The following is a 26,519-nucleotide window of genomic DNA, read 5'->3' as shown; positions in this document are numbered from 1 at the left end:
CCTCGAGCGCCGCCCGGCCGGGTGCGCCCCCGGGTCGGGTGGTCGCGGCCTCCCCCCCGTGAGGCGCTCAGCAGCGGGTGGAGGCCGCGGGCCGGGCGGTGACGCGGCCCCGTGGAGAGCGCGGCGGGCCCGGGCCCAGAGCCGTGTGCTGGGGTCGGTGGGCAGGGCCCCGGCAGCCCCATCCGCGGCCTGGCCGCTCGTCTCGGGCCGGCTGTGCCGTGAGCTCCCGGCTGCTGCTGTTCAGCCGCKGTGGCACCGCAGGAAGGCGGCATAGACTCGGAGGAGTTGTGCGTTTTGGTTWAAGGACTTGGGTAACTATAGCCTTAAAAAACAAAATAAAGGTGCGTGTTCCGGCACCGTGTGCGATCGAAAGTTTTTTATTGTCTTCTGTGTGTTACAGGTGAAATGGTTTTCATATGCTGAACTCCAGCTTGGATTGCCTCATTGCTGCCCCTGAGAACTTTGTRAAAAGCAGGAAGTCAAGATGAAGAGCAGGGTGACGCAAGTAAATGTAAATGTTTTTAAACCTAAATTTTAGGATTTGATCACTCCCGTGTTACTGGCAGTTAGGTTTCTAGTTGATATTGAAAAGAAAGWGACCATAAGTAGCAGTTAATTTGTCAACTGTGTGTCATACTTTGCATGTTGAAGCTTTTCCTTTTAAAAGCTATATTGYCCATTTCTGATTGCATGGGAGTGATTTTTAGGAGTGCAAGAAGAAAAAATTGAGAAGTGCTGTGTTTGTAAAACACACCACCTTTGGGACACGTTAGCAGAGCAATAGGTTTATGATACACTGCTTCAAATCTGTGGTATWTCTCTGCCTCCTTTTCCAGAGTTGGACCCTGCATAGGCTTCGTCACTGTTTTAGATACAACTTTTCTGACTTATAAGGATGTTTGAAGGGTAATTTAATACTTTCCCCTATTTTCCCAGTCTGGTGGTTCTCCCTCATCTGCCAGAATAAGCYAGTTAGCAAAAACACACTGTTTGGATGCTTTCAGTTAATCATTTTGATCAAAATGGACAAGGAAGAGGACTGACTTCTGGCAGAAAACCTGGTCACAAAGAGCTGAGCACAACATGTTCTTCAGCAAACATTGCTGCATTTGCAAGGAGACATGATAAATGGCAAACACAGAAACAACCATAACATTATTTTATTTCTGTGACACTTGTCTTTTTGGTTCTGCTTGGATAAAGACAGATGATACAAAGCCCATGAGAATGGATCTTCCTAAAAAGACCCACTGCTTTCTCCCCATCTGCTAGATAGGATTTAAATACAGTAAGTGTTCTGTGTTATTCAAAGATTTTTATTAGCACTTCCTTGGAAACTTAGAATACRGACTGGCATTATATGGCCAGGCTGGGGGAAACAAACAGACTTAAAACCTCTTCTTAGCCTTGAATGAATTCCATGATCGGCTGTGTGGTGTAATGAGCATTGAAAGGGRAAGAAAACCTTGGTGAATATGTGAATTTCTTGTACTATCTTTGCCATCAAAGATAATGTGGCTCTAAAATGAAACTGTCAGATGGGCATAACTTTTATAGGGTTTCAGGCTCYGAGTGAGCAATGCAATGCACTTATTTAGTATGATCATCTTGATGCAGGCAGGATAATACTGGGTGTAGTTTTAACAGTGTTTGGAGTGTACCCTAGGAATGCAGTATTTTAGGATATGTTATAGTGGCCTCAAAAATRCATATATGCATATATGYACACACCCTCAATTGTGTTTTTGGAGATTAACAGTTTCTGCCCTGATCTTTATAGAGGAGGTTATTGTATTCTAGTTATTGTATTCTAGTCACAAAGAGTTTTAACTGGTTCTTTGGTGGGCCAAGACCTGGCGTGCCAGCATGTTGGTGGAGAGGGGGCCATTTCAGTGAACTAGCTGACTGTTGCTGCAGGGAGTTCCTTCAGGATGCATAAGAGAATACTTGTGATGAGTTTCTGCATCAAGTGACGTGTTTCCTATTTCCCATTTAATAAGTGTGTGACAGCATGAGACTGTGGTTCTGARGAATCAAACCATATTTTAAAAGAAGAGAGGACCTTTGCAATCAAAGTCCTGAGGTTACAAAAGCTGCTGCTTAACTCTACCAAAGTAGCTTAGAAACATCTTAATGAATATCTTTCCATGTTTGCTGTAGATGCTGTCATGTTCAGATTTGTCTATGACTCCATACTTCTATATCATGGTTCAGCCCATGGAAGTTGGTGTGAACTATTGAAGGCTGCATCACTTAAACAATCCTGCAAATCTGCCAAGTACATTAGTGTAACTTAAATGTTTGTGATATATGCAGCCAGCTAGGAATGACTAATGAGAAAATAAGTTGTGGTTAGCAAAAAGGGGGAACAKAAGGAAAAATAAAGGTGATTTTTAGGAGAGTGGAAGAGAGAAGTGGTGGAATTCTGTTCATGGTGTTACATGTGATGCAACAAAATAAAATRGCATCTGAAAGAAGGAAGTAGGAAGGGCAGACTCATGATCCATCTACTCCCATCTCCAGCAGTAATTGACAGCAGAAGCCTTGAAAAGTGTAGGAATAGGGCAACTATAAAAGTACTTGCCCTCATACATGCCCCACTCTACCTGTTTGCAGGTTCCTGAGCCAGAGAAWTTTTTTGGTCACCCATGCACTTCAGTGCTTCTTCAGTGCCTTGAACCTGAGTAAGCATTTGGCATTTTCAGCATCCTGTAGCAKGGAGTCCTGCTGCTTAACTGCTTGTTCCTACAGAAACAGGAAACTCTCCTTGTCATATCTGACTGCCTTTAGCTTTATTTGATGGCCCTCCTTGTAAAGAAGTGGGAACTGAAGGCTTGGTATGCTTTGATTTAAAGATAGGTGCTCAAAGTCATGTTGGGGCTTGATTTTTTTTTTTCTTTCTCTTTAAAGCATGGTTCCAGTCATGAAAGGAAGGAAAACTACAGTTCCCGACATGAAAGTTTGTCTCCAGAGAACAGGTAAAATGACTGATTTTTTATAGCCTTCAGTTCTGTATATGTGCCTCACATAGTGAGCTAGAGAAGTTAAAGAAAATTATCAAGTTATGTTTCTTTTTATGTATTACCATAACTAAGCAATATAARGCAAGTGTAGATTTAATAAAATACKTGCATATCARTGTAACARTTATTAARTGGATTTRTTACTAAAACTTAGCATTTAGTTGAATAATCGTGAGACTTGAAAATAGAAAGTACGTGCCAGCTTTTTGCTTGAAGTCACATATTGCTGATACCACAATTATCAGTCACTTTGAGGCARGATTGCTTCATGCTGCACAGGCAAGAGTAGGTCGAAACAAATGAATACGTATTCCAAGGAATGCATGCTGCTGAATTTACCTTTGGTAYTTGATGTTAGTACTGTTAAGCATTYATTTTTAAATTCTAGGAGCTTTCTTTTACAGTGCTCCTTTGATTTTKGATAGTTTTTTTTCTGATGACAAATTATTGTAAAAGTAGACCCTTTTATTGGAGTGACATGTATTTTGAAACTCACRTTGCAGAATTGGAACACTTCTGCATTGTAACATTATATTGCAAGTAAATATTAATACCATTGCTTTYCTCAGCCTCTTACTAAGAATTTTTGTGTCTTGTATTGCAAGTAGGGATATGGAGCGTGACAGGTCTCGGTCTCCATCTCCCAGGAAGAGAAGATACTCTGATGACAGCAGATATGATGAYGAATATTCACGACGGGAATACTATGATGACAGAACTTCAGATGGACGGTATGAAACCCTTTCTTAATCACTAATAAAATACTTATTTTAAAGAACAAAATGTGAAAACTTCACGTTTACTGGCTGTTTAGTGGTAGTTTTCTTCTCTTTCTAGAAGGAGAGAAAGGGGGAGAGATAGACACTATGACAGRTGGGAGGACAGAGACTATGATCGAAGGAAGCAGAGAAGATACTCATCACCTGACCGTAGGAGTCCAGAGAGGTCGACAGGCCAGAGTTCACTTGCTCATGATGAGACCTCTGCAAAGAAGAAGAAAGAAGAGGTGGATCCAATCCTCACTCGCACAGGTGGTGCATATATCCCACCTGCCAAGCTCAGGATGATGCAAGAGCAAATCACTGATAAAAGCAGGTGAGTTCAAAGTTACATATTAGTTTTTTTGCTGCAAGCAAAACACGGTGTTTAGAGAATATTAGGGAAAATGAGATCCATTTTAAGGACTGTGATTATTGTTTTGAAGGTGTATTTTTATAAGAAGAGAGCTAAAAAGAGAATCAGATTAAAACTGACTACCTCCTTCTGCTGTGAAGTGTGAATGGTAAAGTAGGATACAGAATGCAACTAGGAATTTTTTGGAATATCTTAGAAAACAACATAACTGGGTTATACCATATCTGCAGAGAATTACACTTTGGTTTATCRTGTTGTTTCAGTGATTTTCTAGGAGTTGAATGTATAATTGTGAACAAGTTTTTACGGGGAATATTTTTTATCRTATTTCACTGATTAAATGAAAATGTGAATGTATGCTGTATATATAAAAACTTAGTGCAACTTCAGATTTCTACATTATTAATATAYGATACTTTGTAATAGCTTGGCATATCAGAGAATGAGTTGGGAAGCCTTGAAGAAGTCAATCAATGGTCTTGTCAATAAAGTGAACGTTTCTAATATAGAAAACATCATTCATGAGCTCCTTCAGGAAAATATTGTTCGGGGAAGGTAAGCCTTAATGTTTTAAAATAGTTATTTTCTTTTCAACTTTTCCGGTAACATTATTACAGAAAAGTTTTTAAAACTTACGTATTTTTRCAGGGGATTGCTGTCTAGATCCATTTTGCAAGCTCAGAGTGCCTCTCCGATTTTTACTCATGTTTATGCAGCTCTTGTGGCAATTATCAATTCAAAGTTTCCAAATATTGGTGAATTGATCCTCAAGAGGTTGATACTAAATTTTCGCAAAGGATATCGMAGAAATGACAAGGTATGTAAAATGTAAAGAAGCAAGGTACTGAAACTTTTGAGTTCTGCAGTGTAATTTTGTATCAAGTGTATTCAAAGGAACACAGCCCAGACCTGGGTTGAGACCAGTCTATGGGACATTTCATAGTAGTAGAATGTCATGAAGGTTTGAYAGCCTATTCTTGATGGATGCTGTGATAGTTTGGGGTTTTTTTGTTTTGGGCAGGGGTGTTTATTTTTACTTTCTTTAAATTTTTCAATGTGTACAGTCCTAATTGTGAGCAACTACCAGTGTCCTAAAACAGTTTCATGACTCTAATTTGATTGTGAGATGCTCAAATCGGTAGTATGTCTGAGTTAAAGATTTTTTCTTCCCTATGTTAAAATTTCCTTGTTTATTTCTTTTGCAGCAACTCTGTCTAACATCTTCAAAATTTGTTGCACATTTGATGAATCAGAATGTGGTATGTTACTTTGTTTCTACTCAATCCTTTACAAGACTGATTTTTAGTTTTAAGACAGCAGTATCCTAAGTGTAGATGCTCTCTCTGTTCTGAAGGTTTCTGGAAACCTGAGTGTGGTGCCGGTTTTAAGTTGTTTGGATCTCTTGAGAAGAGATACTGTGAATTGCTTATGCAGTTATCATCACTTGTCATTACATTTATGCCCCACAAGTTCCCCAGATCTCATATGTGTGTTTGGGCTACTATTCAGGCATGTTGTGATGCAAAGTAAGGATCATTTGAGGCTCTGCCCCACAAATCTTAGACAGAGTTTTCTTGCAACATAGGTGTAAGCAAAACTGGACTCTTATTCAGCTTTGTTCCACTACTGCTGCCTTGTGTTTGGGATTAAATTACTGTATTGTGGCATCCTCAAAGGTTGGAGAGGTCTGTCCAGTAAATCACTGTGGTGACAGTGTAACACTGTGCATTCTAATTCTTTGCTGATATTCTTTCCACAGGCTCATGAGGTTTTATGTTTGGAAATGCTCACTTTGCTTCTTGAAAGGCCTACTGATGACAGTATTGAAGTAGCAATTGGATTTATTAAAGAGAGTGGGCTCAAATTAACAGAAGTTTCTCCTAGAGGTATTAATGGTAAGTACAATTAGCCAAAACCTATCTTGGCATTTGTATTAGTAAATACTTTTCATATTTACATTTCTCTCTTTTCCAAAGCAATCTTTGATCGCCTTCGACACATTCTGCATGAATCTAAAATCGATATGCGTGTTCAGTACATGATAGAAGTCATGTTTGCTGTACGGAAGGATGGCTTCAAGGATCATCCAATCATTCCAGAGGGATTGGATCTAGTGGARGAGGAGGATCAGTTTACTCATATGTTGCCATTGGAAGATGACTACAATCCAGAGGATGTTCTCAGTAAGTTAGCAATGGAAGATAATTCCTTAATTGCATTCCCTAAGAAAATAAATTCAAGATCAAATATTCATTATTTTCTTTAATTTGTGTTTTAAATAAAGATTCTCTTTTATTCTAAAGATGTTTTCAAGATGGATCCAAACTTCTTGGAAAATGAGGAGAAATACAAAATGCTGAAGAAAGGTAGGGAAATTTGTGTATACACAACAGTTACCTATGGCATTTGCTTGTTTCACTGTTGCTGCCCACATTTATTTATCTGTCCCATGTAACTGTCATTCAGTTCATAGACCTTTGTGTTCCTGCTACACAGTTTTTCCAACTTTTTTCATTCATTTATGACATACCTGTTTGTTTTGTCTCTTCCACATTCTCCACTTGAGACGTCCTTTCAGTGTTCAGGTGTTGGATCAAGGGTTTTTTGTAATGAAGATACTGTAGTCTGTATTCCTTTAATCTGGGATACTGCTCTTTCAGAAATTCTTGATGAAGGTGACACTGAATCKGAAGGAAATCAAGAAGCTGGAAGTAGTGAGGAAGATGATGAYGATGATGATGAYGAGGAGGATGAAGATGGTAAGTGTATGACTGGCACCTTACGAGCAGTTGATTAACTGTAAATGAAACAGGAAATAAAAGCTTAACTTGTTAGATGTTTTGCAAAACTAAGGTGTTCAAATGTTAAGGAGTGTTTTATTCAATTATTCTCAAATCTAAATGTTTACTAGCACACAGGTAAAAGTCTGAAAGGAAGTATTCAGCACATGCAAAAAAGGAAGATCAGCTTTGTCCCTTCATTCTTSACAGTATCAGTTTCTGTTGAGAAAAGCCTTGCAAATATGACAAACAAAAAAGAGCAAAATGAAAACGCTTCCTTAACCTTTCTCATATTCTATCATATTTTTAAGTCACTTCCAAAATTGGAATAGATTTTCATAAAACTGTATCTRCATTCTCTATATCTGAGTTCAGCCCTCTTTCTTGATCTTTAGTGGAGACAGTGCTTATTCATTTTCAAAGAATGTATTCAATTCCCAGGAAAGAAATGTTGATGGATAAGCATAACTGWAATTTTGGTGCAGACTGCATGAGTAATTGAAAAGCCAGTCAAGTATTGTTCTTGTAGAATACCAGGAATGGATTTCCTTACTAGTTTGGTGGAGTATTTCATGGAAGAGCAGTGCTTCCAGGCTGATGAAAAGTATGAGCATTCACATAATTTTTCATTATTTATGCTTTTACCAAACTTCAAAAGATTGAAGGAATAGTGAATATTTTACAAATGACAGTRTTCCCAGAATGGTTTGGTTCAGAATGAATTTTTTTCCTATGCTTGCTTCAGGACTTTGCAGAATGCAATACTGTAGATCCTACACATAACAGGAACTAAGAATTACCTGTTAAAATCAGAGATGCCACATTAAACATTGTACAGCTAAATTACACAGGAAATAGGTTACCTATAAGGTKGACAAGAAATGTTAAGCCTAGGGGTTGCTGTGACTAAGAACCATGAAATGTCTTTAAGAGAATKACTCTTTTAAAACTAAATCTCTAAATATTTATCTTTGTTACAAATGAAGCAAATACTGATTTTTATATTTTTTTCCTTTTCTGTAAAATTACATGTAAAAAATACATAAACCTGCAAGCCCTAAGTACTTCTAGAAAAATGCTATGCTGTAGACTTAGTAAACGGTAAATAGAAAGAGATTACTATGTGTCTTGCTTAATGTTTTGCTCTTTACAAAACCATGTTTTTCTTTTACAGGTCAGAAAGTTACTGTCCATGACAAAACAGAAATTAACCTGGTCTCCTTCCGTCGTACAATTTATCTTGCTATTCAGTCAAGGTAAATATAATGTAAATTGTACACCTAGGACTATGGTTCTTTTGAAATTGGTAAACTGTAACTTTTTCTTTTAAAATTCTTTCTTAATGTGCAATTAAAAAAAAAGTTGTGAAGTGTTCTTTATGGAACCYGACCTGATGGTGTAAAGCAGACTGTTTTCCAAATTCTCATTCTAAGATGAACCTTGTTTGTTTCAAAATGTTTGGGTAGTGGACTRGGACTATTGCTGTAATCAGAATTTTCTGAGTGAACAGAAGTCAGTGATCCTCAGATTTTACAGTATCTTGGGAATTTATGAAAAAAATTTAAGACGCATTTAGAAATTCTGTATTTTATCTCCACTTCTGAGATGGAGTTCAGCAGTGTGGTTCTCCRTAGGGCTGTTGCCATCTGCATTGTTTGGAAAATGATTATCAGATACCAGCCCTGAAGTACAGTCTATTTGTGGYCATCCTGAGAAAGAACTCCCCTTGMAGTACATGGCACAAATAATCCARACCTGGGGTTGTAGCTCCTGTATCACYGGGGTGAGAGGAGGGRTTGACCCCTWGCAGCCCATARTATTCTGCAGGTCTGGTTCTGCGCRAGGTGTGCAAWRATGTAGTTGTGGTGTWGATCGTTAGACATATGAARTKATACCRTACTGAGGGGTMGGAAAGGCTCTCRCATTTCTYAAAGTTGCTGTTAAATATTTTCTTGCCAGATTCGAATTTGTTCCTCCTTCTTGGGTGGGAGGACATACCCAGTGGGAGCTAAAGGCTTTCAGAACAGGAGTGCAAAGAGGATACTCTGGTATATACTGCTTCAGGAATTTGTGACAAGTGCKTGCATTTCAGTGTGTTTCAAAATGTGCAAAACGAGCTCCTACTTTCCTGTTTCATTARGTTTTGTAAGATGATGTAATGACTTGAGTCATCTCATTTTCAGWTTGTCCACAAATGTAATCACTTTGGATTAATTTTCAGGTAGATAAAGGAGATATATTTAAAAAACCCACAACAATAAAATCTCAACAAATCAAACAGCTGAGATACTTTACTTCAAAACAGTTGAGGTTTCAGCACCCATGATCCATGTTAATCTAATTCTRGAATGTTTTTAGCATTGTGTATATTGCACAGATAGTAAGTGTTTTTTTTCTATTCAGCTTAGACTTTGAAGAATGTGCTCACAAACTGCTGAAGATGGACTTTCCTGAAAGTCAGACTGTAAGTCTTTATTCTTGTTCTTCTTTGTTACTAACATTAATGAGATACTACCATAGTACTGTATCTGAAAACCTTGCTCATGTTTTGTGACTTAGTTTATATAAGTAGATGAATGAGAGTTATTCTTTACAGCTGTTATTCCTCAAAATTAATTTCACAACCTTTAGAACAAATAGACTGGCACATATTTCATAAGCAATTTGTCTTATCCATGTGCTCCTTTCTGTCAAGCWACACAAATGTTTTCTCGTAGCCTGTTCAAAAAGGTCAGTTATTTGTTCTGGTGAAACTTCTATGTCAAAAATACGGTAGCACAGTAGTCCTCAGAGTTCTATCTCTGAAAGACCTCAGGGTTGAAGRTATTATTTGTAGGCAGCTGTAAACTTTATCAGTGAGGCTTGAAATGTAGCACAGTGCTAAGAATGTATTGTTTTGGTGCTTTCACAGTCATTCTTTGAAATAAGCAACGTATTGATTTAAAGCAGTTCTGAGTATTATTGCTTTGCTGTAATTTTGGAGACCATAAGATTAAAGCTGTTTTGTCCTCAGACTCTGAAGATCAATGCAATTGCTATGTTTTCAAGTAATGGAAACTGTTCTTCATTCAGTACTTGTGTTCAAATACTGTAGAATGTTAAATACCCATCTAATTTTCCAAGCAGCTTTTAGTCAGCTGTAAGCAGTTATTATGGGAGCTTCACTTGGGCTAGATCTTAACTTCTTGTGGCTTTAATYATCAGTTTTATTTGAAACTGTGTGTAATAAGTAACTTTCTGTAATACTAACTATAAAGGGGAGATCTGGGCTACAGGTAGGTGTTGAGGACTTGTTTGCCTGTCTTTTTTCACATCTTGTTTTGTTTCTAAGCGATTTATGTGGAAGTAAACTGTGAATTGAGATCGTATATTTTTTTAATCTAGTTCTCTAATTCTGTGCRTGAAATGCAGTATTAAGCATGCATAAGATTACAATTCTGAATGAAGCATACATAACTCTAATTCATAATTCTGGCCAATTCTAAAGAGAAAAAAAATCCTGTTTCCCAGCAAATCAATTCAACTATAAAGAATAGAGCAACAATCCAGAATGTATGGACTAGACCATACAACAGAGTTGTAGCACACAACTCTCATTTTATTGGATAATTTCACAGAGAGCTACTTAAGTCTTGGGATTTAATACCATAGCAGTCTCTTGTCAGCTYCTAACTTCTGTGCRCAAAATCTGCTCAGAAAAAAMMAAWTYCMAKRRGGRARGRAAAAAAAACAAACCAACAATTAGTATCAGCCTACRATTCAGTACTAGTTGTAGGAATTGCTACAATTTAAGGTTCAAAACTCGTAAAACTGCATCCTCTTCTCATTAGGCTGCTTCTTTGTGCTGATTTCTTTTTTTCCTTAAGAATCATAATTATCTTCATTTAATTACAGGTATGAGAGCACTGACTTGTTCATTGTATAGAACTAAGCTCCTTTGTGGGGGCCAGATCTAAAAAAATTGTACTTTCTGGTCAGTGTGAGAGTAGAAAGAATAAGCAGATATAGGCAGTAAAATTATTGAAGGGTTTATAGGGCTTGAGTCTGTACATGTAGATAAAAAAACTGAATGCACTCAGCAGAAAATTTGTTTAAATTAACTGCCAGTTTTTAAGCTGTGAAAATCATCTTTTATTCTTTCAAGCTACTGTCTTTAGATTGAAGTCTTTATTGAATTGATTCCCACTGCCTTCATTAGAAAAGCCGTTATTGAATTTGCAGGTGACACCAAGTTGGGCAGGAGTGTTGATCTGCAGTAGAACAGGAAGGCAGAGGGATCTGGACAGGCTGGATCCATGGGCTAAGGTCAAGGATATGAGGTTCCATGAGGCAAAGTGCTGAGTCCTGCCCTTGGGTCACAATAACCCCAGGCAGTGCTAAATGCTGGGARTAGAGTGTCTGGAAAGCTGCCCAGCAGAAAAGGACCTGGGGGTGCTGGTTGACAGCAGCTGAACATGAGCCAGCAGTGCCCAGGTGGGCAAGGCCAGTGGCACCTGGCCTGGATCAGGAATAGCACGGCCAGCAGGACCAGGGCAATGACTGTTGCTCTGTACTTGGGATTGTGAGGCCACACTTCTGAGTGCTGTGTGTGGCTGAGGGAGCTGGGATTGTTCAGTCTGGGCAAGAGGAGGCTCAAAAGGTACCTTATCATTCTCTGCAAGTACTCAAAAGGAGGGTATAGCCATTTGGGTGACAGGACCAGCTGAAATGACCTCAAGTTGCACCATGTGAGGTTTGAATGAAATACTAGGAACAATTTCCTCACTGAAAGGGTGGTCAGTCATTRAAACAGGCTGCCCTGTTCCACCTGAAAAAGTGGTGGAATCTGAATCCCTGGTAGTGTTTGAAAGAAGTGTGGATATGATTTAGTGGTGAACATGATGGCACTAGGTTTACAGTTGGATGTGATCTCAGAGGTATTTTCAACCTTCATAATTGTGTACTATTATTCTTCTAGACATAAAGCACTTCTTTCTTTCTTGGTCTGTTTTACTGAAAGCTTCARCAATCTGTATGGCAGGATGTCATGTCTTCGTCTAAAATTTCTTTGCAGTTTCTGATTCAAAGCTTTAAACAGTCTTGAGAAATTTGTGAAATGTTCGCTGAACTCTTGGGTGAACCTTCAAACTTTGTTCATGGTCATTCTCTATTCCAACTCCTGCTATGAATGGCAGTCATCATGAAAAGCAGGTACTAGTGCATTTAGCTGACTTATTCCTTAAAAATCAGGTAAAACTTAAGATTCTCGTTTCAAAATTTTTATTCAAGTCTGATTTTACAGCTTTTTGTGCTTTTCTTCTGAAAGGCTTTACTTGAAAAAATAATATTTATTTAATTCTCTTATTAAGGCTGTTTTCCACAGGTTTTTAGTAGTAAACTGTCAATCAAATACTATCAAAATACTAATAAGACTATCTGAAACCTAAAGACAAATGCAAACAACAGTTTTGAGACTATTATAGTCTTAATGATGATCTTTCTGATTAACTCTTCCAGAAATCTTCATGTATAGAAACTTTTGGTGTACTTTATCAGGCCTGAGTTCAGAAATACATTAGCAGTTTTTATCAGTGGTTGAATTATCAGATTATCGTGTCACATTAACTGCTGTGCAACACAAGTTGTTTGCCTAATACCAGTAATGGATCTGTTGCACAGCTCTGACTCGCAGAAAGAGGATTAAGGTTCAGATGGATAATCTGAGAACTGGAACAACATAATACTGCTTTTTGGCATAGCAGTTTAGGACCAGCTGCTGAGGGGGRATGTCAGCACTCCTCTGATTATTTTTGTTTTTTTCTTTTGACGAAAGACATTCAAAGTGTTATTCTTTCATAAGTAAATTTACTAGGAGTAGGTTTGCTTTTATTCATGTTATGTAAACCCATCTGAAGCCGACAGATCAAAAGTTGAATAATTTTGCTGTCTGTACAACAGTTCTGTGAGAAGCTGTTCTAAACCAGCTTTGCAGTTGCTTCTTTGGGCACATCTTCGCTCTTGGCAGAGGACACTATTTTACTTTTTTTTAAAGTACTATTATCTTCGTTAAAGCTGCATTAATCCCATGCATTACCAAAGAAGAAAATTTAAATAAACTAAAACTTTAGTTAGAGGAGTATGGTATTACCAGTTGTTCTGGCTTCTGAAMTATGAGGAAAGCAAGCAAACAAGCCTGACGGAAATGTAAACAACTAAAAAAATTAAACAACCATACATTGTTCTTGCTCTTTGAAAATGTGCCTGAAATGGATTGGCTTTTAGGCTTGTTTTCTTTCTTGGCTTGTGATAAGAACTAGACTTGATTACTGAAATGTTGCTAAATTAAATTAGAGCCTCTTCTATAACTGTGCGTATTCCAGAAAAAGGTAATGGGTCACTGGATGCTTCTTTTTTTTCCTTGTTTTACTTGAAATGAGGAAAATTTTTGCTGGCACAGCCTGCTTGAAAGAATTATGCATGCATCTGACACATCTTCATTTTTACAGGATGGTGTTACTTGCTCAAAGCAGTCCTAGTTGGCGGTGTGTAGTCAGTGTCTCGCCTTATTTATGCATTGAGTGTTGAAGATAAAACAAGTACTTATGYTGACTATTTTCACTTTCAGTGAAAATGTTGTTCAGGAAGCTGGTGTAAAGTGGGATGGTATAAGTCTGATAGTTATGTTCTGGTCAAATTGATAATTTCTTGCTTCATTGTTTTTTCTTCTAATTGGAGGGCATTGCAACTGGTAGGTTAGCAGCTGCACAGTGGTTCAGTTCACAGCCTCACTACTGGCTGTAAAAGGTAATCATCCTCAAGTAGATTTCCTGTCTTTTGAAGCAGGAGTGTTTGTGGGTCTGCAGAATCATTCTAAATATTCATGATCTATTAATTAAATAAAGTACATAGCATACACATACCATGTTGTGGTATTTSTTGATGTCTACAAAATGAAGGTATAGAATCCATACAGAATTAGGCTGTTGTGTTGCTGATTGTGTTGTGTTGTCTAGCAGACATTAGGTAGAATTCTGACTAGATTTTGATCTTCTGCAAATGTATGTATGCATTTAACCTAAGGATGTGGAATTGCTCAGATTATCTCCGGGGAAGGGCAGAAGTGACCCCCACATGGAGGCAGCCTGTGGGGCAGCTCTGAAATTGCRGTCTTGGCTGAATGCAAATCTTAAAAAAAATTACAAAAAACAAGCAAGAACGGGCAGGAGGGAAGCACTAGCTGTGAAACTGTGAAAAGGAACCCATGATCAGATGGGAGTGAGTTACTTTAGCTCTTCTGTCTGCAGTGAACACARCCTTTTTATGAAATTGGGAGAATATAGATTGGGCAGGGTGTGCTTGTGTTTCAAAAATGATAAAACTGGGACCAAAAAACAAGTCTGATTTTTCTGTCTCTTCCTGTAGCATCTTTAAATGTATGATGACACTTGCCATGTTAGGTTGAGTCAYGGTTCAGCTAAACTATTGTTCTGTTTGGGTAAGAGCAAGCAGGGAATGAATGTTTCGGGAGAACTGTGAGAAATGCAGTACATTTAGAGGGAGCTCTCTCCTATCTTCTGTCTTAGCAGTTTTGGGCAGCGCTATTGTTCTCCATGATACAAAAAWAAATTCTGGTTCTTCACAAAAGGTGATTCACCATCTGTGTGAAATGTCAGATGTTTTTGAAGTGTTTTACTTCATGATTGGATATCTGTATATACTTTCTTAACAAAGCTAAGGAGTTACTTGTCGAACAATGTCGAACAATGTATGAAAACAGTTAAATTCCACAATATAGAAATTGCCTGTTTGGCAAAAATTGGTGAACAAATTCTTTGTGTTATTCAAAACAAGTGATGGGCTACATAACAGGCTCCTCATGCCATAAACGTCATTGGGAGTGCAGGAGTGAATTACAAAACTATGAAGCTGTAAATTAAACTAGAATTGCCATCGAACTTGTTGCATCTCTCAAAAAGTAATTAAATAATTGTAAAGTTTGTTAATTTTAAATCTGCAAGACAATTACTGTAGACCTAATTGAGTTGTTTAGATAACACCAGCAAGAATATCTTAATGGGCAAACTGATTTTCATTTATGTGGTTACTCAAAATACCCTCCTAGAAATCATTGTAATATTTAATTAAAATGTTAAAATATTTAATTACTGTAAACCACAGGGCATACTAAGGCTATAATTGCATTTAAGATGAGGAAGAAAAGTAATTTGTTTTTCAAGTCTTCCTGACATTATTAACGTTGGCATCAGCACTTTACCCTTYTTATTGTTTAAAAACTGATTAACTGCAGCATTACTGTAAAATGGGATAATATAAAAAGTTAATATGCATTTTAATACATCACACTAACACAGTGTGACAATGTTAAAAGGAATGCCTTTAAACAYAACTGTAAGTTTATTTGATACATTACTGCCTTGTTATTTGGAAGGTTGGATTTTTTTCCTGTTCAGCATCGTTGGCTTTTTATTTGTTTTGCGTTTTTATGATGGGCAAAAATATTTCTTCTAAATACATGCTTGAAAGAATGATACACGTGAATGTGAAGTCCATTATATGCTATCTAAATTGGTGCAAGATAGAGAACAAAATGCTTGAAATCATCCAGTAATTTTTAGAGRAATGTTACTATTAGTTTAAAGAGAAATAAAACTAATAATGGAAGAGACATAACTGGCAGCCAGAAACCTATTTGGGAGTGTCATAAATTGGATTATGCTATGGAATTGGTTTTACGAGAAAACAGTAATAAAGAAAGTGAATGGGAAAAACTGCTGGACTGTTTTAAGCATTGGGTATTTCACGGCTCTTAATTTATATAGAAATGTTTGCTCACTTGTCTTAATAATTATGYTTCAAAATGTGCCCTAAGCAAATTCATTAGCTGCATTATAATCTGTAACTCGGGTAGAAGGTCAGAGGAATAAACTGGGTTTTAAACCTGCGTAGTCTCACTTGCCTGGACCACTGCTCTCAGCCAGTGAAGATCTCTAGCCTGAGAGGTGAGGTGCAAAGCATTCCCCTTTGGTTCCTGGTTTGCTRTGTGTGAAAGGAGAGGAAGAGGCAGCTGCCAGAGTTGATCTGATAATAATCTTGGGGTGATGGTGTTGGGAGACAAGGAGGAAGGGAGCCAGAGAGCCTGTGTTCCAGAAAGACTGCACTAACTGTCCTACAAAGCTAGCATTTGTGGGAGAGCATCCTCTGTTCTTACATCCATGTTCACCAAGGAGACAGGGGAAAATGGAAGGTGGGCCCATGGAAGTACTGGGGGATGCACAAAATTTTGGGAGACTRATCTAGGTAGGCTTCCTCTGTTCATTCCTAGCCAAGAAGGAGGGATGCTCTTCTATAAAGGGAATGGAGGATATGAGCCTAAAACAGCTGCWTTAGAAAAGTTCCTCTTGTTCTCTTGGTTATAGAGGAAGTCCAGGCATGCTGGYCTACCAAAGCTGAGTTTAGTCTTTCTGAACTTCTCTCAAGGCTGAAGTCATTGCAGTGGAACTCAGCCTTCTGCATGCTTAGGTAAGCAGGGCTTGTCAGGCAAATTATGGCTGAGTAGTTAAAGGTATTAGTAAATACCAAAATCGACATATACTTCTGATTTTGGAAATAGGSTGCTAAGAAGTGCACATTGTGCTTCCAAATGGATTGTCTGTAAGCCATTTCAACACTTGGAAGTTGTAAAGAAATCTCACATTCTATAAATGCAGGGATTGGTACTATTTAAAATAAACAAAAAGAAACCCCAAAAAATAATATCAAAAAAAACAAGCAACTGACAAACAAAACCAAAACCACTGAAAAAGCCCTTAAAACCTTCTTGCACTATTTACCTTGTAACTYCTTTTTTCACTGTGGTAAAGTCAGTTTGTAAATGAGTTTTGACTTTTTTTTTGGTTAGATGTACAGTGTGTTAACACACAAATCTTAGTTTAAGTAGAAGAGGAATTTTTTTTCTTTTTTCATACCACAGAAAGAACTCTGCAATATGATACTTGACTGCTGTGCTCAGCAAAGAACATACGAGAAATTCTTTGGGTTACTGGCAGGGGTGAGTTCTGTTTTSAGATTTTGCACTTTATGATACAAAATGTCATTGTTTATTTTTTGTATGTCAAACTTAAGTTTTAATAGAGAATTAAAGCTARTAGTCTTTTTATCATTCTGAAAATGCTTATGATCATTGGTTTAGTGGACTGAATTAGCACTTTGATTGTAAAAAGCATAGTGAATGCAGAATGAGAGAACTCATTTTCCCRTTATATTGTTGCTTATTTTGCCTACCTTTTTTCTCATTATGGTAGAACAATAAATCAGTGGCAAAGRAATGGTACTAAAAAGACATAATTGTATTATGAGTTACCAGAAAATAGCCTTTTTACAGTGCTGAAGATTAATCTTGGAGACTCTTGTCATTTACCACCTTGTTCAAAGCTGCTTAATGGGTTTAATTTAGAGCATAAGATTGAATGCTTACTGTCCGGGGTTGTGGGTATGTTGTTTATTTTGCAGTGAACAGCTAACTCTATTTTTGTGTAACTGCTAATTCATCTACAGTTATTTCTTACCTGAGATTCCCTGTCGATAATATTGACATGTCTGAAGAGTTAAGATAAAATACTTGTCTTCTCAAGGGACCAAGTTGTGCTGAAAGGGAATTTTTCTTCTCATTTGTAATTTTCATCCATTATTTCAGGAAATCCTTTTGCTGACAGTCAGTTACAAAGCACTAACCATATAACTCTCAGTTTTCAGATGAATGTAAATGTTAATTTCCATATTCTTTGAAATATTCATGTCCRAAATGTCTTACCTCTATGTTGCCTGCTGCCTGTCTAAATTTAAATAGTTGTTCAGTGATGTCCTGAAAAAAATGGGGCTGAAAATACCTAAAGTGTAGAAATAAAGCAAATAATTTTTGGATAGTTTGTTGGATAATTTGCTATAGTTCAGAATTAATAATTACTACTTTGCAATACAAATTAGTTTCTTGTCCTGACAAACTGCTCAAAGCTATAAGATATATCCATGTAAGTGTTTGCTCTTCCTCCAAGGGTTATTTAAAAAGGAAGTCTTGCAGTAAATATTTACACTATTAGGTCACTTACTTGTAGGTTATGTGCATGTTTAGTATTTTGTTTAAACTGATGGTTTCAATTGTACCSTGTTGTCTCAGCGTTTCTGCATGTTAAAGAAAGAATATATGGAATCCTTTGAAGCCATTTTCAAGGARCAGTACGATACCATCCATCGTTTGGAAACGAACAAGCTGAGAAATGTGGCCAAGATGTTTGCACATCTCCTGTACACTGATTCAATTCCCTGGAGTGTGAGTTAAAACAAAAAGCCATTGTCCTCGATTTTTTGTTCAACAGTTTATCTCCAGTACTCCACAGTAATATATAATACAATAATTCTAGTATTTATTCTGCAGTCCATAATGCCTTGTAGTGAACTGGATTATGTTAAGTAACTTTTCAGATACTGTTAAACAATTCTGGTTTGCTCCATCTCCTCTTTCTCCTTCTTGTGTATCATGATAATCATCTTCTCTCCCCATTTTCAGTAGTTGATTTAAGCTATTATTTTATGGAGTTCAGCTGGAATTGGTTGATTAAGATGTATTTCTTTTAGAAAAGAGTTTTAAACATCTAAATTTTTATTAATTAGAAGTTGTATTGAATTATAAGACAATTGAAAATACTGCAGTTTTGTGATTTAAATACCTAATAAATAAAAGCAGTCTTGCATTCTGAGATATAATAAGGTAACATGAAAAATGAAGATATAAATGTCAAGGTAACTTTTCATATTGTTTTATTCTTGTATTATAGMCAGGTCTAATTATAGTTCTTCAACCACATATAAGTCAATCCAAATATTTTACTTCTTTGGTATTTAAGTCCCAACTCTCTTAACTTGTCAGAAGTTCACACACCTGACTTTGTCTTATAGAGCTTCCTAGATTAAAAAAAAAAATCCTTAAAGAGTTCCTAGCATTAATATGACCAACAGCTGCTCTCAAGTGGTAGAAAAGAATTTTTGATGAAGACAGTCTTGACTAGGATTTCTGAACTCTGGAAAAAAAAAAATCAGTCTTTATTAGTTATTTCAGAAGAACAKAAGKTTTTAAGATAAAGGAAAGAATGTAYGTTTAAACTTAAGGGTTTTTATATTTCTGAATATTTTCAGGTCCTTGAATGTATAATACTGAGTGAAGAAACTACCACATCTTCCAGTAGAATTTTTGTGAAAATATTCTTTCAGGAACTCAGTGAATATATGGGACTTCCTAATTTAAATGCAAGATTAAAAGATGAGTAAGTTGAAATTTTATTTTCAAAAATGTAAATTAATTAGGTTCTTTATCTGAAAAAGTGCAGATAAGAACCCTTTGYTCAAGTAAGACTGCCCTTCTGTAGCTGCARTACTTAAGGAATAAGCTCATGTACAGATTTAGTCATTGCAAAGAGTCATTTTTTAAGCTGGGTGCATTACTGTCATTTTGGGTTCAAGTCATGTATATGACTGCAAGATGGATCTGTTCYCCCTCCACCCCCCATGACACTCAGCTTTGGTAAGAATTTTCCAAGTGTGAGTTTATTTTTATATATTGTCAGCTATATGGCTGCGTAATAAATGCTACTATGGCTTCTCTTTCTGGCAAAACTTAGAAAAAACACGTAACTATTAGTAACAGTTTTTCTAGGATTTGCTAATTATCCTTCATTGCAGTGTAAATAACATTCTTTTAAATCTGCATAGGATTTAATGCATTGCTTTCTGGCAGTGTTACTTGCAGTTGCTTCAGCTATTTCCTCTATGGGATTTCTTCCATGTATGGTGAAGCATTTGATAGATGCTTTAGCTCATGAAACTTCAATTTGAAACTGTCCCTATGGCCCTGTATGATGGGATTTCACCATGGACACCTGCATCTTTGAGCTTCTTGGTCAATGCATGTTGCCCTTTGTTATCACAGGCTACTGCAGTTTGACAAGTCACTTCAGGGCTTCACAGATTTGGGGTTTCTCTTGTCATTATCTGTCAGTATGTATGAAGTTTATGTTTTCATAAAAGAGCAAATTTTTAAATAGCATTTGATTAGATATATCACCGATACAAACAATGAAAGTATTGAAAAATACATGAAGAGATCCATGCAGTTTCTTTTTCAGTTTCTTTATGTCAATGAGAGTGCTGAGCCAGCATGGTATTTAATTTAAATGTTTGTTTCCATCAGGACGCTGCAGCCTTTCTTTGAGGGATTATTGCCTCGGGATAACCCAAGAAATACTCGTTTTGCCATCAATTTCTTCACTTCTATTGGCCTTGGWGGACTAACGTGAGGAACATTTTTCTGATTCAATATTTACTTTCTTAATCTTCCTCCTCCCTCTCAAAAACATAAAATTGAAGAACAATTTTTTTTTTCTAATTAGGGATGAATTACGGGAACATCTTAAAAAYGCACCAAAGTTGATTATGACCCAGAAGCAAAATATTGAGTCATCGGATTCTTCTTCATCTTCAGACACAGACTCTTCCTCAGATTCTGATTCTGACAGCAGCAGTAGTAGCTCAGAGTCATCCAGCAGCAGTGACTCCTCATCTAGCAGCGACAGTAGCAGTGACTCAGGTACTTAAACACCAGCAGGATAACTATTTACTTTTCTTTTATTTATTTCTCTACATATATTTATTGCAGYTTCTGTGTATACTTGTTTTGAGAAAAATCTGGCTAAATACAGTGATACTTTTTCTGTTCTAAAAACTAATTGATTTTTTTTTTACTTTAAGTTTTTAAATATTGCTCAGGGAAATTTATTTTTAATTTAGAAAATCTGAGTTCCATTTTTAGAAACTTCAATATCTGAGCAACATTKGCTTGTAGATTAGATGTTTTACACAGTTGATACCTGTTTCACACTACTGTGACTTCAGTTTGTTGGAGGATTGAGGGATGAGAGTTATTCCCAATTRTTATCTGTGTTTACTGGTGAACKCAGTAGAGAGTTCATAATAAACATGTAGAGACCCATGCCTACAGCACGGGTAGAGCTTGATACTCCTTGTGTCTTTCCCTGSAAATACATGCTTCATCATGAGTCAGAAATCACTTTCTTCAGTTCTAGCAATGTGTTTAAATATTGTTCTCCATCTGAGTCCCTRTTTCTAATTCCTCTGCTTCAGGAAAAGCTTGTGTTGTGATAGTGAAGGTTCTTTTCTCTAGAGAAATGTTCAAGGAGGAATTAGCTTTTGCTGACAACTACTTTTGTATTTTTTTGCATGTTAATTAGTGTTTAGTATTTTATRCCTTCGTGACGAAGTAGAACCTTCWGTGTGACATGAACTGTCAGAAACATTGCTTAATCTTGAAGGTACTTGCTATTATGAGTTACTGTGTGCAGTCTCCCCCAGTATATATAGCAGGAGCAGATGATAGCACAGCATGATTTGCTGTAGTACAGAAGTTTGCAGTTTCAAAGTTAATTTGATTTATTACATGTCTTTGAAATGAGAATGATTAATAAAATAAAAGCAGTGTGAGCTGCTTGTGCTTTGGAAACACAGTTGTGTTCTCCCCCACAATCTCCTGCCCAAAGTGGGAGCTGTGTGTCATCGCTAACAGCATTAGTGACGGCAGCACGAGAGGAGGGCACAGTCAAACAGGGTCAGAGAAGGCACTGCTTCAGCACAGAGCCAGATGGTCCTGCAGGGACAGCTGCAGCTCTGCTGAGCTGCTTGATAGGAACCAGAGGGGTCAGTCCTTAGTGACAAGCCAAGTCTGCAGTCTGCAAGTACAAGCACAGGATTTTTTTGAAGTTTAGGGCCTTCTCTTTTACTGCTTGCCTTTTCTCCATTGAGGAACACATTCATTAAAATTTGCATCTTAATGCCTTTGCAGCCTAGTTTCACTTTGCGGTTCTTGGTACTTTAACACAGTGGTCAAAACACTAATTGGAGATAACAATATTCTTTACTGGTAAACTTAGCTGAGGTYCCATTACTGGTTATAACTTCAARTCTTCCTGTGTTTGCAGCTCTTTTMMTCTATAAAATAACTTGGAAGAGKTAAAATGCATTTTTCAGAGGAWTGTGCTGCAGTATTTCAGTGTTTTAACGCTGCAGTATATAAAAGAAAAATAGAAAACATGCTGATTAGAAATTGAGCTAAGTTGGAGATTACTGTCATACTGCCTGTTACTGCTTGGAACTTCATTAGTTTGCTCAACTCAGCACTGCCTTTGGGAGGTAGTTCCAGGCAAAACAGGTCCAGCAGAGGATAAAATTTATCTGCCATCGAAGCAGTTGGTTCTTTTCTGTTTGCTTTCTCAGGTATTTTCTTGCATTCTGGTGGATGTAAAATAGTATGGAAAAGACTGCTTAAAAAATTTAATGAATTAAAATAAATCTGAATTGATCCATCATTGCGTTTTAACAATGTGTCAAGAAGTCTTAGTTCAAACAGGAGATTAGGCAGCAATTCAGATAATGCATGTACTAATAAATCAGTTTATGCCTGTGATACTTTCAAAAGGTGATGAGAAGCAGTTGATGTGATTCTATAGTTCATACAAAAAAGTGAATTAATGGTTATTCTAAGTGGCTTTTAGTGCTAAATACTGTTCAGTGGGATCTAAAGGTAGAAAGAGCAAACAGGAAGGGTAAGGACTGTTCCAATGAAATGAGACTACTGTGTATTTAGAAATACAGAAGTTAGTTTTAATCTTGTTGACAAAGCTGTCGCTATTTCTCCTGAAAAATGAGCCTGAGGGGCATTGTTATACTGATCAAGACATTTCATCCTACCTGTCTTTCCTGGCGGGATGGTATTGGAGATTTTTCCTCATCTGCTGTTTTTCATCTCCATTGACTGATAAGCTTTTCCAGGAAAAGTAAATGATTTTGAGACTGGATAGTCTGGGAAAGGTGATCTTCCTAAAAAAAAAGATTATTTGTTAGAGTGTTTTGATATATGTAACTTTACAGCCTATGCCTGGTCCTTTTGTACAAGTTAACAAAGGGTGACAACAGATAGAGGTTTTCAAAAGTCAGGCATCACTTGCAGATAGCCGAGGGATAAAAATCAGGAGTTCATTATTTTGGAACCTTGTCCCGATCCATGTGCACAAACGTTTTCTGACAAAAGAAACCTCTCTAGAACTTTTTCTGTAGTTTAATAAATTTAGCATACTAAAAATGCAACCTTAGTTCCATAATTTGTTATCATTTCAGATGTTTCTAAAGCCAACAGRAGGAGAATGCAAAAGAAAAATGGAGAATCTGATAAAGTTTCCAGGAAAAAACAAGAAAGGAAAAGGAAATCGGTTGAAAAGAAAATGGGAAGGAGGCAGCAAGAGGAAAGAAGTGATACCGAGAGCAAATCAGAGAGAAATCACCGACATGTAAGAGAATCACACAGGAGAGATGATGTATCAAAATATCATCACCGAGAGGAGTCTAACAACAGAGATGGTTACCACAGTGGGAAGGATAGGAACCATGAAAGAAATAAGGATCCAGAAAATAAACACAGTAATTCGAAACTGAAGAAAGCAGAAAGAAGAGTTTCTGTGTCTGATGATGAAAATTACAGACATTGGAATAAAGACGATGGACATCGTAGTAGGAAAAGAGAGAGATCGAAATCCCGAGAGAGAGAGCGTGGCCATTGCAGTCCGAGGGAGGAGGAGCGGGAAGAGCGCTCCAGGAATGGTTCAGAGAAGCACCGGGAGAAGCACAGCCGCTATCCCGACCCGCACAGGGAATCCCGAAAGAACGAGGACAGGCGAAGGGAGAATTCCCCGCACMGGAGGAAATAAAGCCTGGCTACCTTCGAAATCAAGGTGCATTGCTGAGCTGTTAAAACTGGATTTTAAAATCTATTACTGAAGTTTCTTTTAAAAAAGATTTTGTACAAAGTGATAGTTTGCATTTGTAAATTTTACCAGATTTTTTCAGATTTCAGTACCGCTTTTTTATAACTGTATCATTGAGTCTTTCTGTTTTGTTCTTTGTTTGGCAAGACAAAGTTCTTTATTTTGTGAATAAAACATTAAGATACCAGCAAAATGGGTGTTTTGTCATGTAGTTTCCAGTATTTTTAATTGTAACTTTGCAATCTAAAAGTTGTTTTTTAACTTTGCTTGTTAATTGAAAACCAGATGCTGAGACTGGGGTGATAAATGTACAAATTTCAGATTACAGTGTGAATGTTACATGAGAAAACCATAAGATTTTTGAACAGGCATTCTATTTCTTCTTTCAACTACGCCAACACGAAAGCCGTTTGACCAAAATCTTCAGGAAATACTGATTTTTTTTTTTTTCTTCAAGAGTTAAAAATTGAAAACAGTGTTGCTGTTTTAAATGTCACATGTGAAAGTGTGTCAGCTTGTTCTGTTACTTTTCACAATGTTTTTTAATATTGTGACATCCTGAGCTAGTTACACTTGCGATCTTTTTGGAAAAAGGGTTGGTTTGGTTTTTATTTTTTTGATTGTGACTTTGATTTCGAAGTCACTGTCTTCAACTCCATCCCTACAACAGAAATGTATAAGGAACCTCTTTTCCTTAAAGAATATAAAGAATATATAAAAAGAAATAAAGAATATAAAAAATAAGAAAGCAAAATGAGATGTTTCAAATCTTTTAGATGTTTTGAAGTGCTCAAGTTTATTTGATGCAGAGTTTAAAAAAAAAACTACCCCTGAGTTGTTGCAGCAGTTTATAATATAAAATTGTACTGTCTGAAGTCATATGGAACAACYTTCTCAATCATGATTTCATGAGAAATGAATCAAAATCATCTGCTTAAGACTAATTCTCAGTAGTAAGTTACAGGAAAATTGTCAAAATCTTCTGGGATGAAATAGGAAGTGCAGTTTTTGATGCTGTATGACAACATTTTTTTTTGGTTTTGAAATGAACACTATTGCTGGACATAAGAGAACTTTTGCATTTCATATGTAAATCATATTTCTTGTATAAAGCATAAGAAATATATTTGAGCTGTTTTATAACAGAAAGTAAGTAGAGCCATTCCTAAGGAAATAGATCAGTTTTGCCTAAATCTTGTCACAGCATTTTTCTAAGAAAAATGTCTTATTTTTTTTCTGTATTTGACAGAATTTATTTCTGCAACCTTTCATGTAACAAAATGTTTTCAGTAAAAAACATTTTCATAGAAAATAATTTCATATTGCAGAGAAAAGTAAGATTTCCATCTTACTATATTAATGCACACAGCTAAAAATATCTTAGTGGCATCATGTGGAATACAGTTTAAACTGTTGGGTTTTTACCCAACTCGTGTCTCATTTTCAAAATGATTTGTGCATTTGGGCAGTGTGTTAAATCCACAAAAACTTAATTTGAAGGAATGTTTTCTAAAAARAATTCTGCTAATTGTTATGCTTTTTTGATAGCTCTCTATGCACATTATTAAAAATAATCTGTACTTCATAATGGTTTAATTGTACAAGCTTAATTTATCTAGAGTAATACTTCCCTTAATACGTTATGGGTTTAGTATGTTCTATTAACCCATAACTTTTGAGATATTCTGGTCAAGTTAAAAAGTTTGTTAATGACATCCTTAATAAATGGAAATACATTAAAACAGTACATGTGACAACACGTAACGTTTATTATGCAGCATCCTATGCCAGCAGTTCCAGTGTTCTATGGAGTATCTGTAAAAGCATGCTTCTTTTATAGCTTCTACCTGATCACTTTGATTTGCTACTTAGTGATMCTATGTAGGATTCAAAATGAGAGTATTCCAGTAGATTCACAATGCCATAAGAGTTTTGGGGGTGGTCAGCTCTCAATTTCTCTGGAGCTGAGTAATATGCAGGGGTCTGGTCTTGCTTTCCTCAACAGCAACAGCTGCACATCCACAGTTACAAAGAAGTAACTTGTGCATCTTGTTTTTAATTAATTCTGGAGCTCTAGGTCATGATTTGAACAGCAGTTTTGACTGGAAGACTTCAAGAAGTGGAGGTCCCATGATTTTTTTCACTCTTTTGGTCAGTTACAAAGCAAGGTTGAGACACCTTGGCCTTGTCTTGGGGGCTGGCTGATAGAGGAATCTTCCAGATTCCCACGCTRGGTCTGAGGTGCTGTGAGCCAGAGATTTTTGGAAAGGAATTTTTGATGACCTGCTCTGATACTGCATGCTTAACCTTTACCTTTCAAATGTGATTGTGATATCCACATCCATATATACTGCAAGAGAGGCTGCATCCTTTTTGCTAGAGTCCCTGGCCAAGTTCCTGAATTTGCTCACAGTGGTGGCGTGAGGTGTTAAAGATGAGCTGCTGACGCACCCGGCAAATTCATGTTGGTGTAGGAATAAATCTTGACTGAAACATTTGTGGTATTGGTAAGAACTGTTATTCTGCTCTATATGTTGGAAGCAAAGTCTCCAAGCGTGGCTGTTCAAAAAGCATGTTTTTTGGKGGGGAGAAACAAAAAACTRCCACTGTTTAGGCCACATTGTTACATAAACCATCAAAATACAACTTAACAGTACGAAGAGAGATAGATTTTGGAACAAAAACTGTTCAAAATTTTTAAA

At 36.8% G+C, this 26,519-nt stretch overlaps 1 protein-coding gene across 4 annotated transcripts in view; it reads left to right on the top strand.

Moving 5' to 3' along the window:
• The window catches only part of CWC22 (CWC22 spliceosome associated protein homolog), a 25,691-nt gene extending 157 nt beyond the window's left edge, over positions 1-25,534 (top strand). The window contains exons 2-20 of one of the 4 annotated variants that reach the window (XM_057363742.1): positions 401-505; positions 2,911-2,978; positions 3,629-3,754; positions 3,861-4,118; positions 4,584-4,712; positions 4,806-4,974; positions 5,363-5,416; positions 5,917-6,052; positions 6,134-6,340; positions 6,461-6,523; positions 6,818-6,916; positions 8,112-8,193; positions 9,341-9,401; positions 16,908-16,985; positions 18,111-18,263; positions 19,127-19,254; positions 20,178-20,279; positions 20,377-20,573; positions 23,174-25,534. In XM_057363742.1, the coding sequence (XP_057219725.1) occupies positions 485-505; positions 2,911-2,978; positions 3,629-3,754; positions 3,861-4,118; positions 4,584-4,712; positions 4,806-4,974; positions 5,363-5,416; positions 5,917-6,052; positions 6,134-6,340; positions 6,461-6,523; positions 6,818-6,916; positions 8,112-8,193; positions 9,341-9,401; positions 16,908-16,985; positions 18,111-18,263; positions 19,127-19,254; positions 20,178-20,279; positions 20,377-20,573; positions 23,174-23,760 (2,718 nt within the window). In that variant the 5' untranslated portion in view covers positions 401-484 and the 3' untranslated portion in view covers positions 23,761-25,534. Of the gene's footprint in view, positions 1-400; positions 512-2,910; positions 2,979-3,628; positions 3,755-3,860; positions 4,119-4,583; positions 4,713-4,805; positions 4,975-5,362; positions 5,417-5,916; positions 6,053-6,133; positions 6,341-6,460; positions 6,524-6,817; positions 6,917-8,111; positions 8,194-9,340; positions 9,402-16,907; positions 16,986-18,110; positions 18,264-19,126; positions 19,255-20,177; positions 20,280-20,376; positions 20,574-23,173 lie in introns of all 4 variants that reach the window. The other 3 variants (XM_057363739.1, XM_057363740.1, XM_057363738.1) reach the window with 3 other exon arrangements.
• Positions 25,535-26,519: the final 985 nt, after the last annotated feature.

The sequence above is a fragment of the Malurus melanocephalus genome, unplaced genomic scaffold, assembly GCF_030028575.1.
Source record: "Malurus melanocephalus ecotype Western Australia unplaced genomic scaffold, MMel_1.1 scaffold_30, whole genome shotgun sequence".
Lineage (NCBI taxonomy): Eukaryota > Metazoa > Chordata > Aves > Passeriformes > Maluridae > Malurus > Malurus melanocephalus.
The sequence above is the reverse complement of the archived record's forward strand: the minus strand, read 5'-3'. Positions and strand labels throughout refer to the sequence as shown.